Source organism: Leptonotus elevatus, chromosome 17 (assembly GCF_054856555.1).
Source record: "Leptonotus elevatus isolate MCC_2025b chromosome 17, RoL_Lele_1.0, whole genome shotgun sequence".
Classification (NCBI taxonomy): domain Eukaryota; kingdom Metazoa; phylum Chordata; class Actinopteri; order Syngnathiformes; family Syngnathidae; genus Leptonotus; species Leptonotus elevatus.
Genome location: NC_141255.1, coordinates 8,105,427 through 8,121,768, shown reverse-complemented (window position 1 = coordinate 8,121,768; position 16,342 = coordinate 8,105,427). Strand labels below are relative to the sequence as shown.

Genomic DNA, 16,342 nt, shown 5'->3' with positions numbered 1-16,342 from the left:
CTTTTAGCACACCAGCATTGTCACTATGTAGCCTTTCGAGGAGATTTGCAGCTGAGGTGATTAAATGAAAGCAAAGCAACATGTCAACATTTTCATTTATTGTCCAAACAGAAGACAGGAAAGCACAGGAAGCAGTCCGAGGAAATCGTCTTCTACTTCCTCTTTCCTCCATTTCACGTTTTGTTCAACAAATCTTCAATAATTTGCTTTTTTTTTTAGTCTCTTAATTGACACATAAAAGTATAATTAAAAGTATAAATTCTTTCTTAGTTGTATGCGCTTTTTGGCCTGGAAACCGCTGACAGAATCAGAAAAGTAATTACAACAATACTTGCGCGCACAGGCACACACACACACACGCACACACACAAGGCGAGTGTCTGGAAGCAGGCAAAGTAGTGAGTGTTTGGTGTTTGGCTCAAATGTTTGCACACTTTTGGATCAGAAGAGAGGAAGAATAAAGGGGATTTACTACACTTGAGTTCCAATCCAGTTGAGATCCTTTCCAAAATTGTATCTAGTTTGTAATCCGTTATGCACTGGTTTTGAACTGGTTCAGATCCGGCTTAAAAAAAGGCTCGGCTCCTGTTTTAAACCAGTTGGGATCTGGTTTTGAAGTAGTTCCAAACCAAGTTAAAATCAGTTCTGATCCAGTTCAAAAAAGTTTGACCCAGCTTGTGATCCATTCTGCTCCAGTTCCAAACCAGTTTGTAATGCATTCTGCTCTAGATCCAAACCTATCTTGATTCCGTTTTGATCCAGTTCCAAATTAGATTGACCCAGTTTGTAATCCTTCTGCTCCTGTCCTGAACGAACTCGGATCCAGTTCCAAACAATTTCGGATCAATTTCCGAACAAGCATGTTGATCTGATAGTTCCTTTTTCATGGTGAAAACAAAATTAGTCCAATTTTGCTGTTGCCATGGTGACACATGCTTGTCAAGGTACTGGTGGACGTTTTAGTCAAGTTGGTCAGAACTTGCTCCTTTGCTTATCTTTCAAATGTAAATACGAGTTCATCAGAGTGGCTGGGAAAGACCAGGTGGGAGGGGCTTGTCGTGGGCCGGGCTTCCAGATCTTTTCTTGTACAAACACACCAGTTAAGAAAATAAAATACTTTATAATGAGGGGCATAAAACACATGCTTTTATTTTGAAGGGCTGACAATCCCTTCTAGTCTGACTGATAAACTGATTGCAATCAGACATTGGGGTCATGTGACTGTTAGCCACTAGCTGCTAACGGCTAACTGACCTGACCGCTGCTAACTTGCTTTTTTCTCCAGATGAGGTCAGGAAGTGAGAGGCAACGAGGCAGCCAATCACGCGAGTCCTTCCAAGTCGTTAACCTGTAAGATAGATGTTGCTAGGCGGTGGACTTCAGCCGTGGGCGGGGCTCGGAGCTTTGCGCAGCCATTGGTAGAAGTGTCGCCGGTGGAGGCGGTGCCAGCGCACATTGCCCTCTACGATCTCCAGCGCCCGCGGCAACGCAGGCCCCGCACCCACGCCACTGGATTGGATGAATTCCTTCAGCTGTGTGTCAAGAGGTGGAAAGTCACCGTTAGCGAGTGATGGGCGGTAACCACGACGATCGTAACGTGGGCCGGTACCTCATTGAGCTCCTTCTCCGTGTTGAGGAACTCGGTGACGCCGCTGATCAGCTTGGAGTTCATGAAGAGCGCCTCGCCGTACCTGAATTGCCCGGACACGCGTGTTAGACACGGGGTCATGCGACGCACACGCCTGGTGTCACTCACCGCGCGTTGAGGACGTCCCACTTCTCGCGGAAGAAGCGCCACGCCAAGTTACGGCCTTGAGGGTTGCGGCCCACGTGGATGATCACGTCGATGGCGTCCTGCTCGGCCACCAGGTCCGACGTCAGGGACAAGTTCAATAACCTGAAGAACAAAAGGCAAGTATTGGCTCAAACCTCCTGTGTTATGTTGTGTCCACCACTTTTTGTGTGCTACTTATCGTGTCCTACCTCTGGTGTGTTACTTCCTGCATCCAATTTTGTGCTCGTGTGTTGTGTTCTGTGCGCTACTTCCTGCGTGCACTTTGATATTTCTTTTCGATTTGTGTTTAATGTTTGTTAAATTTTATTATTTCATTAATCAAAAAAACAAAACAAAAAAAACACTTCATGTTCACTACTTCCTGTATGCAACTTCCAGTGTGCTACTTCCGGTTCAAAACTTCCTGTGTGACCTCTGATGCATAACTTCCTGTGTGTAAAACTTTGACGATAATGGCAAAAAATGTATTCTCAAATGTAGATTTATTAAATGTCGACCTTTGTTTTTGATTTATTATAAGGAAATTGAAGAGTTTGGAAGGACATTGCGGAGGGTGAAGACGAAGCAAGCCTTGTCAGTATTTAATAACTTAAAAAGTTTACTGTCCGATTAGACCTTTTTTTTTGTTTTGTTTTGTTTTGAATGTTTTCTTTTTCTTGTGTCTTGTTTGACAGCACCGTTTATGTGCACAGTTTGAATTGGATGTTGAAGTGTGAATTAATAAAGAAAGCACAAAAAAAAAAGTAAAAAAAAAAAGAAAAGATTAGCACTTGTTTTTCAAAAATACATGATGAAAAAAATATCTTAAAAAAAAAAAATACTTCCTTTATGCCGTACTTCCTTTTCAAAACTTCCTGTGTGACCTCTGATGCAGTACTTCCTGTGTGTTATATTGTGTCCACCACTTGTTTTGTGCTACTAAATGTGGCCTATCTCTGGTGTGCTACTTTCTGTGTCCTACTTTCTGTTCGTAATTTCCTGTGTGTACTTCCTGCGTGATCCTTCTTGTGTATAACTGAATACCACTTCCTGTGTACTTTTTTAAATGACATATTAAATTGTGTGGTCTCGACTCTCTGTGTGCTACTTCCTTTATGCTTGCTTTACGGTTAGACCTTTTTTATTTTTTTTATTTTTTATTTTTTAGTGTTTTCTTTTTCTTGTGTCTTGTTTGACAGCACCGTTTATGTGCTCAGTTTGAATTGGATGTTGAAATGTGAATTAATAAAGAAAGCACAAAATAAAATAAAAATTAAAATAATAAAATAAATAAATAAATAAACTTATAAATAATAATATATAATAATAATAAATAATATTTAAAAAATAATAAATAAATAAACTTCCTTTATGCTAATTCTAGTGTACTACTTTTAGTGTGTAACTTCCCGTGTGTACCACTTCACGTTCACTACTTCCTGTGTGAGCTATTTTCTGGTCACATATGCCTGTGTGTTACTTCCTTCTCATTGTGCGAATGTTGTGATTGCAGGATACTTGGGAGAAAATCAATTGCTGGCAAACACGCACGCACGCTTGCACACCTGTTGAGCAGGAAGGCATTATCGGAGCACGTGAGCGCCTCCAACAGGATCTTCTTCTCCGAGACGGCGTTTGAGGAGTGGAACTTCATCCAGATGAACTCCCACACGTCTTCGTCCATCAGACTCACGCCCGTGCAGTAGACCACGTCGCGGATGTTGGGAGGGATCCTACACGCACACGCAAGGACACACAAAAGGGCTGTGCTTCACTTCATCTGGCAGCTGAGTTCAGTCATGCCATGCTTAAATGACAATTTAGGTCAACTTCACGTTCACACACACGCACGCACACACACTTCTTGCATTATTAATGATTCAGGCCAGTGATCAGCTGGGACAGCCGATGAGTGTGTGAGTGTTTTATGCGCTTTAACCATTAACTTTAAATCACGCACACGTTCCGCCTACCCACACGCATGCACGCTCACACACACACATATAACTGTAGTTCTGTGAGTGTGTGTGTTCTGCACTTTACCTGTTCTTGTTGCTAGAGATCCAATCTGAGATGTAGGCGATGGCCTGGCGGTGGCACTGCTTGTTCCCAAAGCTACACGCTAACATGATTAGCTCCCGCTGTAGCTCCCTGGACAGACGAGCAGTGTGTGTGAATGTAGGTATGTATTTAGCGAGTGTGTGCTCGTGTATGTGTGTGTGTGTGTTACTCAGTCTGGTAGGATGCTTGCAGGATGCCGCCCTCGCCGTTAGCCGCGTTGCTAGGCCAGCCTATCTGATGGTAGCGCGTTGCCACTTGCTTCAGTACGTAGTCCTGCAAACACATGCGCAGAAAGAAAGAAAGATGGAAACACGCGCCGGGTGACGGACAGGCGCGCGTGTGTGCGTGCGTCTTACGCTGAAGAGGTTGTAGTCGTCGGTTCGGTCGAGCAGCTTGTCGAGCTGGTAGAGCGCCCGGCTGGCGGCGTGCCACGGCAGGAAGGACGCCTCCTCGGGCAGGTAGGCCATCAGTTGCAGCGGCACGCCCTGCGGGAGGTAACCCGCCCTGCGGCCACCACATCAGACCACTTACAGTACAGAAACACCAGGGGGCGCACTTGAGGGGCCTGATGTGCTAGCTCCTCTTTGGTTTGGTTTTGGTTTGATGACATCATCGCTTATGCAATATTATTTGGACAGGAAGTTTGCTGTGTATGTGTGTGTTTTCTTTATTATTAAATATTAGTTTATTAGTGGGGGTGGACGGCGGACGACATGCACTGATTCCTATTTGTTGAGGGGAAATGGATCAGCCATTCGGGATACTACCAAATTTACTGATGGCCACCATGCCCCTGTGTGTGTGTGTGTGTGTGCGTGTGTGTGTGTGTGTGTGTGTGTGTGTGTGTGTGTGTGTGTGTGTGTGTGTGTGAGAGTGCATTTGTTATTTGTATGCACGTGTTTTCTTTATTATGTATGTTTGCTTACCTTGTATGCATGTGTTGTTCAATTGTGTGTTTTATTTAGGAATGGGCGAGTACCGATACCAAGCCTTATTTCAAGGTATCGGTACTCACGCTGATACCATTATCAGCCAACCTCATGTGCTCGTTTTACAATCTGGAACTCAAAATTACGAATTAAAGAATAGAAAATTGCCATTCATTTCATGTAACTGAAGGAAAAATGCTATATATGGATACATAGATCTTCCTTTAAAATGATCTGTCATTGTTTTTTGGGGCGGGACATATCAGAAATACTAGTGGTATCGGTACTTTTTCTTCAAATGTTTTTTATTTGTGTGTGTAGGTTGTTCATTTGTGTGTGTGCGCGTGTGAGATTGGCGCCGTTGCAGCAGTGGATGTGATGCCAGTTCTTTTTATAGTTGTGTTTTCTCACCGCCAGCACGGAAAAAACCATACGCTTTGTGGATGAGTGTGTGTGTGTGTGCAAGTGTGTGTGCGTGTGATAAAGACGTCAAGGAGAAAATTGGCGGAAAAAACGGCACAGGAGCGGTCGTGGGTCGGCGTGGCGTCCTCTGTGCATTCATTAACATTTATTCACCTGCCAGCGGCCCCGCCCCCTTGCTCATGAATATTAATGAGGCCAGTCACTTGGGGTACATTGTGCACCGTTCGAGTTATTTCTTTTATTACTCGTGATGATGGATGTTCAGCACAGCGACCAATCGCACGTCAGGCGGCGCGTGACCTTAACTGGGGAGCTGTCAATCAAAACCACCGTAAATATGTCCGTCGCGTTGCCCGTCTTTCGTCTCATTTCCATTCCAGGCACGCACCTGGCCTGACGCGCATTATCATAATCATCCGTAACGGTCGCCACGGCAACCGCATCCACGCTCGCGTGTTTGTGTACGGCAAAAGCGCGCCATGTGACTTCACATTAACCAGCTTGTTAGCGCTCACTTCATTGTTGGGCCATTAGTGAGGCTCAGTGGACAGCTAAACACCCTTAGCGCTTAGTGTGTGTGTGTGTGTGTGTGTGTGTGTGTGCGTGTGCGTGTGCGTGTGCGTGTGTGTGATCACCTGGCCAAGTTGAAGGCGTCGTCAATGAGTCCCGCGCGGTTGCCAACAGAGATGACCTGCGTCACATGGTCAAATTGAGTCACATGGTCACACGTGGTCACAATGGTGACATGATGTCATGGCGTCACCTGAGGGTTGCTGTGCAGCTGCTGAATCAGCAACTTCCAGTTTTGGAAGTCGTAGTTGACGCGGAAGTATCCCGTCTGGTTGATGTTGCCTAGCAACCACGTCTTGTCGTCCATCTCACTCATCCTGTGACTCTCTGGGACATCACCGGAGAGCCAATCAATCACAAGATGAACATTTAAGACATGCTCTGATTGGTTGATTGATGTGTCACGCTAGCTGCTAGCTAATACTAACAGAAGACAATCCAGTGTATAAAAACTAGTACCTGTCTTATTGTGGATCCAGATGAGTGTCTCTGAACACACCCAGGACCCGTTTCCCACGGCAACCGTCAACGGCACCTGCCACTGTAAACTAATGAAATACACACGCACACGCAGGCATCATTTCATGTCATTCTTCAAGTCAAAATTGGAGACAAAATGACAACAAAAATACCATTGTGTCCTCACTAAATAACATTTTGCTGCGTTTGTGAGTGCGTAATTGTTCAACTGTCAATCACGGTGATAGAAAAATATGAGATGAATTATTGAGTTGCCCGGCGGCCATATTGATCCAGTGCAGCCTGCAGTGCTGCTAAGATCGTCTTTCTCTCTAAATGAACAATTGTAGTACAATGACCTCCATCACGTCTCTCTATGTGTGTATGTGTGTGTGTGTGTGTGTGCATGCATCATGGCAACCATTTTGTCATCCCCCGCAGAGCAGCGCATGAAGGTGTGCAAGGTCACTGTGGAGCTCAGGTTCAAGCTCAACCAGCACTTTGCTTTGTTTGTTGTGTGGTAGCATATCTTATCGTGGCGGTCGGGTAGAAACCTCAAATAACCACATTTTCAGCAAAAAGAAAAAAAGCCATAATGTCTGAGTGACCAAATGTCCCATTTTTGAAGTTTGATTGATTATACACAAACATCAACACAATACCAAATATGCTAACAAATGGAAATTTATTAATTTACCTTCATGGCTGACCTCTCCTTCTCAAGTCAACTAAATTTTATTTGCAAAGTACTAACAAAAAAAATAATCAGTCATGCAATAAAGACAGGTTATACAAAATAACACAAAAACAAATTAACTAATTTGCTCCCAAAAACGTATAAATATGTTCTATTTCATATGTTTCAAGTGTCCCAAAGACGTATTTATATATTATTTAATAATTGTTTTATGCTAGAGCATACAGAAGGCTTTGATGCACAAAACAGTTGAAGCAATGGTAGTTATTACAAAAACGGCCAGCAGGTGGCAGCCTAGTAGAAGAGATCAACCACGGCCATGTTGCAAACAAGCTCATTTACCCACCGTTTGTGAATAATGATGAAACTTAGCTATATTCTAATGATAATTGCTGCAAAAAGGAAACAGACAGAAATATACTTTTTTTTCCTGATGAAAAAAGAGACTTTAATCTTTCTTTTGGTAGTAGGTTCCACGTTTTTATGGCAATAGAACACAATATTCTGTGGGTCTTGCAAAATCAGTCAAAATCCAGTAAAACAGCTGGGGAGCAAAGGGGATTGCTTCAGTGAAAATGTCTGGGAGCGAATGAGTTAATAAATATCATAAATACTGTATATCATACTATCTATCATAACATATTATACAGTATATAAACATAGATACATATACTGTATACAGTAGATATAGTAACAAGCAGTCTTGTTTATTAGTGTGATGTCGGTGCTGCTCTCTACTTCCTGCTTCACATTAGCATTTGAATATTGGCCACTTCCTGTCAGCCGCACGTCTGCGTGCTCATCACTGATTCAGCAGGCGACGCGAAGCATCAGGAGCATTTCGGCTTATTTAGCCCAACGCGTTTTCCTGCTTGTGACGCCTCTTCTGCTTCTAACATTCGCTTGAAACATTTCTTTAAATAGTCGTGATGCATCACCGCGCAACAGGTCACGACGTGTCACAACAAATCACAACATGACACAGGTGTTTGTCTGCAAACCACCCAGCAAAACAAACGCAGTCGCGACGTCTGAGCGGGGCCCCGCGAGGCCCCGAGACGCTCGCAACGTTCCGACTTGAAAGAATGGGAACGAGGGCGTCGACGGCAAGTCAGAATGTTTGAAGGGATTAAACGTCGCATAAAAGAGCGACAAAGGAAAGAAAGAAAAAAAGTGTGAGATGAAGTATTGATGAAGCAGAAAATAGGTTGAAAAAAGTGGCGAAGAAAAGGCGCGCAGGCGTGAATAAAACATGACAATCAAATATAAATGATGGCAACGTGAGCAATGTGAGTGCTTCACTAGGCAGCGAGACCACTGAAAGACCCCCAGCTGACCCCGCCACGCGCCATGACACGTCACACCACATCACGGCCACGTCACAACGCGTTACGCCAACTCACCTGCTGTTGCCCCTCCCATCCTGCCCATACAGGAAGTGCTCCTGGCTGACTGTGATGTAATGCGTGGAGAGCTGCTCTGATTGGTTCTTGCTGATGGTGACCACTGGGTATCCCATTTGCAGAGTCCACCTGTCCATCACGGCGCTGATGTCGATGTCCCGCCCCTCGGACCGCATGGCCTACACACAAACGCACGTGCCAAGAATTAATTTTGGGCAATCACATCTTTTCCTACAAACGAGCTCATGGTTTGATGTCTAACTGGCCAAGTTAAAAAGTAATCAGGGAGGTTTTTTTTCCGTGGTGGTCCGGCCATCACGTTGCCAAGGCAACAAGCTTTCTCATCTCACCCAATCCGTCGGTCCGGTCTAAGAAGCTTTGTTAGAGTTGCTTCCTTAAATAATTAAGAGCAGACTGGCTGCTCGCTCGCTTGGCACTCGTACCTCGGACAGTTTCCTCCACAGGTCGTCACGCGCCGCGTTGCCGTACATGTGACTCAGCAGATAATCCTGGACAGACACAAACAAACATGTCACTCATTAGATAATCCAACAAACACCCAACAAATGTGACTAATCAGATTACCCTGAGGAGAAAACAATACGCAATTTATGACATCATCATGCAATCTACATATGACTCATTAAATTATCCTGTTCTCAAATAATGACTCATCAAATAATCCTGTATTCCACACGTGACTCATCAAATAATCCCAACGCAAACAAAAATTTAAAAAATATTTGTGGCCTGCATTTAACTAAACAGTTTAGGAACAGATGAATGCACAGTGGGAGGTGCTTATTATGTTAATGAGACCCACTATTACATCACAGTGAAGAGGAAGCGCAGAATGTTTTGCTTAAGAAATATTCGAGTCAATATACTGAAGAAAGTATTTGGATACAACACATTCAAAGTAGGTCCCAACATGGTGTAAAAATAATTTTCTTGTTAGTCATTGTGGGGACGTTAACACGACGCACGTTACGGCTCGATGAATAATGCAGCGACCGCTCACGTCACTTTTCCACAACAAAATCACGCTCGCTTTCATGCGGCTGACATCCAAAGACAAACATTCTCAAGATCTGAGATCCCCGTCGTACACGCTTCACCTCCTCTCATGCATTGCGTTATTTGTTCCTGCTGACCCACAGCAAGGGCCGTGAGTGAGGCTTACGTTAAGTCCTTCCCGGAAGAGTCGCTGTCCCATCACGTTGGCCAGCATCCGGATCAGTGCTGCCCCCTACGGGACAGACAAAAAAAATCATCTAGCCATCCCTTTTCTGTCCAACGCTTCATTTGAGAAGATGGAGTCTATCCCAGCTGACTCGAGTGTACACCCTGGACTGATTGCCAGTCAATAGCAAGGCACATGTAGACTAACATCACCATCAGGGGCACATATGGGCGAATCGAAGGGGTCCCCCACGGTTCAATTTTAGAACCACTTCTCTTTCTGTAAATAACATCTGTACTCACACATCCTGCATAGACAAAGGCATTTTGTACTTTTTTGTATGCGATCCAGTCAAAAACGCGGTCGATGTCGGCGGCGTCCTGCACATCCTGCGAGATGGGGTGAGAGGAACTCAGGCCGTCCAGCAACATCACCTCGTGGAGGACGTCCGTCAGGAAACGTTGCTTCTCCTGCAAAGATAAAACACTATTTGAAACCTCATAAAAAAAAAAAGTGTTAACAAGTCCACTTTATTGTTTTTTTTCCGCAAACGAACCCATCGATCTTTACCGAGTGCTGTCTGTCTCAGGCTAAATCATGGAGCGTGTGGCCCCAGCTAATTAGCGCTTACAGTAGAGATTTCCTTCTAATGAATGTCACAGTTAATCAGCCACAGTGCATTTTTTTCCATTTAACTTTTGCCGGGTTTTCGCTGCTAATTAACTTAATGAAGAGCAACTTTTTCATTAAGAGCATCAGCTGGGATCAGAATAATTCAAGCATTGCGGAGATTTACTGGATTTACTTTTAATGAACCTACATTGAGTTTTCTCTTCTTTCTTTTTTTTTTTACTGTGATTATGTAAAGTGAACACGTGCTGCTTGCTGCGTGATTTACAAAAGCAGAAATTCCCAAATAAAATCTACCAAAACAAGTAGCTGTTGTGAATAAATTTAGTGTTGATCAAACCCATCTGATGGGCTAAGACTAACACCTGGACACAGCCTGCCAGCACATTTTACACAATTAGCCGTAATTAGCTGTCGTTAGCCGGACGCCATGGTTGGATGAGAGCGCTTGATAGCAAAGAACACTAATTAGCCCGGACGCTAATTGAGCGGCGAGGACTGTGTGGCAGATGGGTCCTCGCGTGTCCATGTGTGTGTGCATTCGCAGATGGAGGGAGCAGACTATATCCTGGAGAAGCTGCAAAATAGCTGCCGGTCATCCTCTTTGACCTCCATGAACGCTGACCAACATTTACAACCGAAATTCAAATGCAGTCAGTGGTGCCTGGAGACACGAGTCATTAGAGTGCTTCGAGATACGAGCCGTCACTTGGCCGAGATATTTTTGTCTTCAGATAAGAGCAAAAATTTGACATACAAGAGCGCCAGATGGTGCCAGAAAATGTGGCGACATCTGCCATCATCAATACATGTTGGTTGTCCTGCAGTGAAAGACAACATCAGTAGGTGGCGCTAATGCATATTTAAGGCTTGCCAACTGCCAATAAACACCACAGAAGAAGAACGAAGGAACATATATTAGGTAAAGTTGTGTTTTCTGTTCCCATTTTCCATTCTGGCAGGTTACTGTGTTTGCAAACAGTACAAAAATGTTGAGCACACATTTCTTCTGAGAAACATGAATAAAAAATTATTTTGATTGTGTTGCATTTCCATTCATTTCACCGGGGAAAGATGATTTGAGAAACCAGCTTTGAGATACGAGTGTCGTCCTGGAATGAATACAACTCTTTTTTCATGGCACGGCTGTATTTGCTCCATAGTTTCAATTTGTTCAGCTTTTCAACACATATCTACAGAAAAACACTATATAAATCTGATGCGTTATTATATTATTATGATATGTAGATGATCAATTTGTGATCCAATACGATTTCAGCCTCTTTATGATGCCATGTTGATATAACCTGCCCCATTTCATCGTGCCAATTCATGCGACTTCAACTAAGGTGCGTGCTCTCATTTTTTCCCCGTTTCTATCCCTTTATTAATTTATTTATTTATTTCTATCCCTTTCTTTATCCCTATATTATTTATATATTATCCCCAGTTAACTATGGGCATATAATGATGAAATCTTACCTTTGACACAATCGCGATGTCATTTCTTATGAAATATGAGTTATTTCGGTGGCTATTTTTCCTACCCGAAAGTCAAATGCTCGGTTCAGTAAAACCCCGCCTCTCCCCCTGTGGCTGCCGCGCCCCTCTCATGACGTCGTCCGAACAGATAAAATGGACTCTAAATTGGTCACGCAAGCCATCAATTCTTGAATAAACATTTGAAACAAAAACGGGTGCTTGCCTCAAGAAATCGTGGAAAAGGAGGGGAGCAGAGAGGTTAAGAGGGAAGAAGGAGGAGGGAAAAAAAGCAGCAGGGGTGCCCAAGTCCAGTTATCGAGAGCCCCTGTCCAGCCTGTTTTCCGCGTTTCTCTCCACACACCTGATTCAAGATCAGGATCGTTATCAGGCTTCTGCAAAGCTTGCTAATTAGCTGATCATTAGATTCAGCTGCACTGCAGGAGGGAAACATGGAAAACAGGCTCGAAAGGGGCTCTCGAGGACCGGACTTGGGCACCACTGCACTACACCATCCATTTAAATTCATCAACGCAAATGTTTTACTTGTAGTTTACACCAGTGTCAACCAATGGATTATTGTCATTTCATTGCACTTTGGCATTGCAAATGTGACGAATAATTGATTGCTTTGAAACCATTTGGACAGAATGTTTATTGATAAAGGCTACTTTTGTCATTATCCCATGGAGGGAGGTCTCAGAGAAAGTGGGCGTGCGTTTAGTCCGCAGAGGCGGTGCGGGAGTGGAGCCGCACGCAATGACGTCAAACTGTGCCAACAGCTCGTTTTCTCAGGTTGGGAGGGGCTGGTGCTTGAAGAGTTCTCATACAGGGGCGAATAGAGGAAAACACAACTTCTGGTCATGTTTTTGGTGAGGAATTAGCATTTAAACATGGCTAAAAGCTCCAAAAAGTAGATTTTTCATGTTGCAGTCCCTTTAAGGGTATTCAAACTTCAACAAAATTTGCAATGGGACTGTCTTGTTCCTTGACCCAATCACAAACAGATGACATCAGAAATGTTGCCATCTTTGATTGGTTGGTCAGAGCAAAACTGTTTGACTAGCAAAAACGCCTTCACGGATGAATACTTCATCTACTTCATATTCAGCATCACTGCTGTGTAGGATGTCTTTTATACATTTTTGTACGTTTTTGTCACATTATTAGATACCCAAAGCACGGCTCTCCTCTCCTCAGAACTTCATGTCAGTCAATCACTCAATTAGTCAAATGAGACTTTTGTTTTGCTGCGGCATGCAAATGTAGATAAAGAAGAAGAAGCGAGTGAAGTAAATGTCACGCAAGCGGTCCTCTTCATCATCATCGAATCGTAATTGGACAAACACTTTGTCTCAATCCCAAGTGATGCAGCCGCGCAAATGACAAACGCGCTAAGTCACTTTTAAAAAGGCTACCTCGCTTTCTGTGCGTGCGCGCGTGCGTCCTGTACTGCGCTCTTTGCTGCGCCTAAATGTAAACTTGTGGTGCGTGACCAAGTGTTGCTGTGAAGACTGTGAAGCGGGGACGAATGGGAGCGTCGTTGTGGAAAAGCTCCAGTGACTTGATGCGCTGTACATATGGAGGCATAGATAGAGTAGATGAATGTACATATGCATAACGTCGGGTGTGCATGTACATCTCACCATGTTCCACTTGGGGAAGAGGAAGTCGGTGCCGACGTACTCGAAGTAGTGAGCGAAGCCTTCTTTCAGCCACACGTCCTCCCACCACACCGGCGTCACCAGGTCACCGAACCACTGCCATGCACAAACACATCTTATAGGTCACGTGACACTTGTTAAACATAGTCTGATACGTCACATGACACTTGTCATACATTATGTTACACGTCATGTGACACTTGTCACACATGGTCTTACACGTCACGCGACGCTTGTTACACATCAGCTTAAATCTCATATGAAACTTCTTACGCATAATCTTACATTTTACACATTATCTTACACGTCACGTGACACTTTTTACACATTGTTTTACATGCCACGTGACACTTATTATGCATAGTCTTATATGTCATATAAAATTTATTACACATAATCCTACACGTCACGTGACACTTGTCACACATGGTTTTACATGTCACGTGACACTTGTTAAACATGGTCTTACACGTTACATGACACTTCTTACACATAATCTTACGCATCACGTGACACTTGTTACACATGGTCTTACATGTCACGCGACACTTGTTACACATCTAACATGTCACATGACACTTATTACACATAATCTTACATGTCACATGACACTTGTTATGCATAGTTTTACATGTCACGTGACACTTGTTACACATCATCTTACATGTCGCATGACACTTTTACACAATCTTACACGTCACGTGACACTTGTTACATGTCACAAAATTCAAACACATCAGTGCATGCTTATTACATGTTCTGCATCACAGGTTGTGTGTGACCTTGAAGCAACATGGACAAGGTTGTGAAACCGCTAAAAGCTCTGGCCTCACCCTTAACCAAAACAAAGAAGGCGGCATCGCGTTAATTGGGCCTCATTCAATTAATTATGCTCGCAAATGCAGAAAGATGAAAAGAGGAGGGTGGGGTGGAGGTGGTGCCACCTTCATCCTCCTCCTCCTCCTCCTCGTCCTCCTTTTTCTTTTCTTCCTCATCTCCACCAACAAAAGAAACTTTGATGAAGATGCAGGCGGCTGACCTCGTTAATATTCATGAGAAGAGCTCGACAAACAACACTGGACACGAATCAGATGCCCTCAACACACAGCAGCGAAATCACAACCTCATCATCACTACCCGGAAATTTCAACATTGAAGTGTGAGGCACTTTCAACCTTTCTTATTTGGCAGAAAAAAGACATTTTCGTAGGCAAAAGTTGGCTGGGGAGCCAAGAAGAAAGGCTTTTATACACACACACGGACACACACTGATTGCTACAAAACCATTTTCTACTTCACTATAATGCATGCTTGTTGACTGAATGATTTTTGTAGGCGCTGTGTGAACTCCACACCTACAGGGGGCAGCACAACACGACCAGCAGGAGATGCTATGAAAACCCCCAAACAACTTAATATTCAGTTTTTGAAATGCGTCCTTCACTTGCACAACATGTCAAGTCGCTTTTGTCCTTGCGAGACAAACTCAAGCATCTGGAAGCAGAAGAAGAAAAGACGGCAAAGAAGAAAAGAAGGCGTAGAAGAAAAAATGCGAAGAAGAAAGGAAGCACTCAAGTGGAGACCAACAAAGAAAAAGAAAAAAAATCAAGCCAGGTGGAAAGAGAACAATGAGATGATTCATCGCTGCTTGCTTCTCATCAACAACATCGGACGCGGAGTGCATGCGCGTACATTATGTGCGTGTGTGTGCATGTACACACATATACATATCTGTGTGTGTGTGTGTGTGTGTATGTGTCTGCGTATTTGTTAAGTCTGAGTCTGTGTCTATGCAAGAGTGTGTGTGTGTGCAGTGAAGCCAATGAATCCTAATGAGACTTCTCCGCGCGACTCTCTCATATCACCACATTGGACAAGTTGTCTCTGTGCGCTCGTTTCCACGACAACAGGTCCGAAACTGATGTGAGACTTCCTCGGAGACGAGCCAACAACACCTACGAGCATATGCCTTTGTGCGTGTGTGTGTGGGGGGGGGGGGGGGGGGGGTGCCTGTGTGTGTTTAATTCAAACTGACAGACGCTGGAGCGAGAATACACATTGGCTCATTTGAAACACACAAATAATGTTAGAAGCGTTTTAAGATTAAATACGCAACTTAGAAGTAAATTTGTGTCACTCACACACAGACACACACTTAACAGACATTATAATCTTTCTTCTCGCCCTACTTCCTGTTTCCACACCCCCTGGCCCCGAACTTCATGGCTCCCTCACTCCCCTTCTGCGCAGCAGCCGCCATCTTGTTGCATTTGTCTTTTGGCGTTGACGCCCTTTTGTCTGCTCACGCTCAAAACGTCATCAAACTTAATTGCGCCATTAGCATATAGCGCTTGGGCAAACTCACCTGGTGGCAGATCTCGTGGACGACCACCATGGTCAGTTCCATCTGGTAGGACGATGACGACACTTGGGCGTCCAGCAGGATTTTCTGCTCCACGAAAACGCTGAGGCCCCAGTTCTCCATGGCGGCGTACGGGTGTTTGGGCACGGCCAGCAAGTCTGTAACACGCAGAGCACAAAAAACGGGTCGCATAATCCGTCTGATATTTTTGACCTTCTGGACGGCGGCTTAGCTAAGCATTAAAAAAGGTGTCTTAAAAATGTGTTAAACAACTTGAGTTTTGATTTTTTTTAAAGCATTCTTAAAAATTGGTAACGTAAGGTGTTTAGAAAATACGAGTGATATTATTAGATAAAAGTGTTTTAGAAAAGTATTTAAAAACCATTTGAAGAAAAGTATATTTTTAAATGTGTTTTAAAGTGTTTAACAAAAGTGGCAAAAAGCCATCACGTCATTAGACATGAGGATGATGATGATGAAGGCGAGGAAGAGCACTCCGCTTTGACAGCTGTCAATCATCTGTCAGGCGTCCATTTTGTTAGCCTGCTGCTAGCTAGCACCCCAAATGACTTGCAAAACTAAACAAACACAAAAAAAAAAGTGCTGAGTTGCCATGGAAACAGACATCCAAAATGCCCCACATGCACCCCCTCGACCAGCAGCCAATCACGAGACAGCGTTTGCTGACAGGCCCAAATCTCATTGGTT

General features: G+C 43.9%; 1 protein-coding gene across 2 annotated transcripts in view; it reads right to left on the bottom strand.

Annotated features, from left to right (window-relative positions):
* Positions 1–83: 83 nt before the first annotated feature.
* Positions 84–16,342, bottom strand: part of LOC147159611 (thyrotropin-releasing hormone-degrading ectoenzyme-like) — a 30,240-nt gene continuing 13,981 nt past the window's right edge. The window contains exons 5-20 of one of the 2 annotated variants that reach the window (XM_086059663.1): positions 15,638–15,792; positions 13,255–13,368; positions 9,832–9,969; positions 9,500–9,565; positions 8,760–8,825; positions 8,317–8,495; positions 6,217–6,305; positions 5,951–6,084; positions 5,823–5,878; positions 4,192–4,339; positions 4,005–4,108; positions 3,818–3,925; positions 3,340–3,507; positions 1,757–1,897; positions 1,610–1,691; positions 84–1,532 (exon numbers count right to left, since the gene is read on the bottom strand). In XM_086059663.1, the coding sequence (XP_085915789.1) occupies positions 1,380–1,532; positions 1,610–1,691; positions 1,757–1,897; positions 3,340–3,507; positions 3,818–3,925; positions 4,005–4,108; positions 4,192–4,339; positions 5,823–5,878; positions 5,951–6,084; positions 6,217–6,305; positions 8,317–8,495; positions 8,760–8,825; positions 9,500–9,565; positions 9,832–9,969; positions 13,255–13,368; positions 15,638–15,792 (1,901 nt within the window). In that variant the 3' untranslated portion in view covers positions 84–1,379. The remainder of the gene's footprint in view (positions 1,533–1,609; positions 1,692–1,756; positions 1,898–3,339; positions 3,508–3,817; positions 3,926–4,004; positions 4,109–4,191; positions 4,340–5,822; positions 5,879–5,950; positions 6,085–6,216; positions 6,306–8,316; positions 8,496–8,759; positions 8,826–9,499; positions 9,566–9,831; positions 9,970–13,254; positions 13,369–15,637; positions 15,793–16,342) is intronic. The other variant, XM_086059664.1, reaches the window with a different exon arrangement.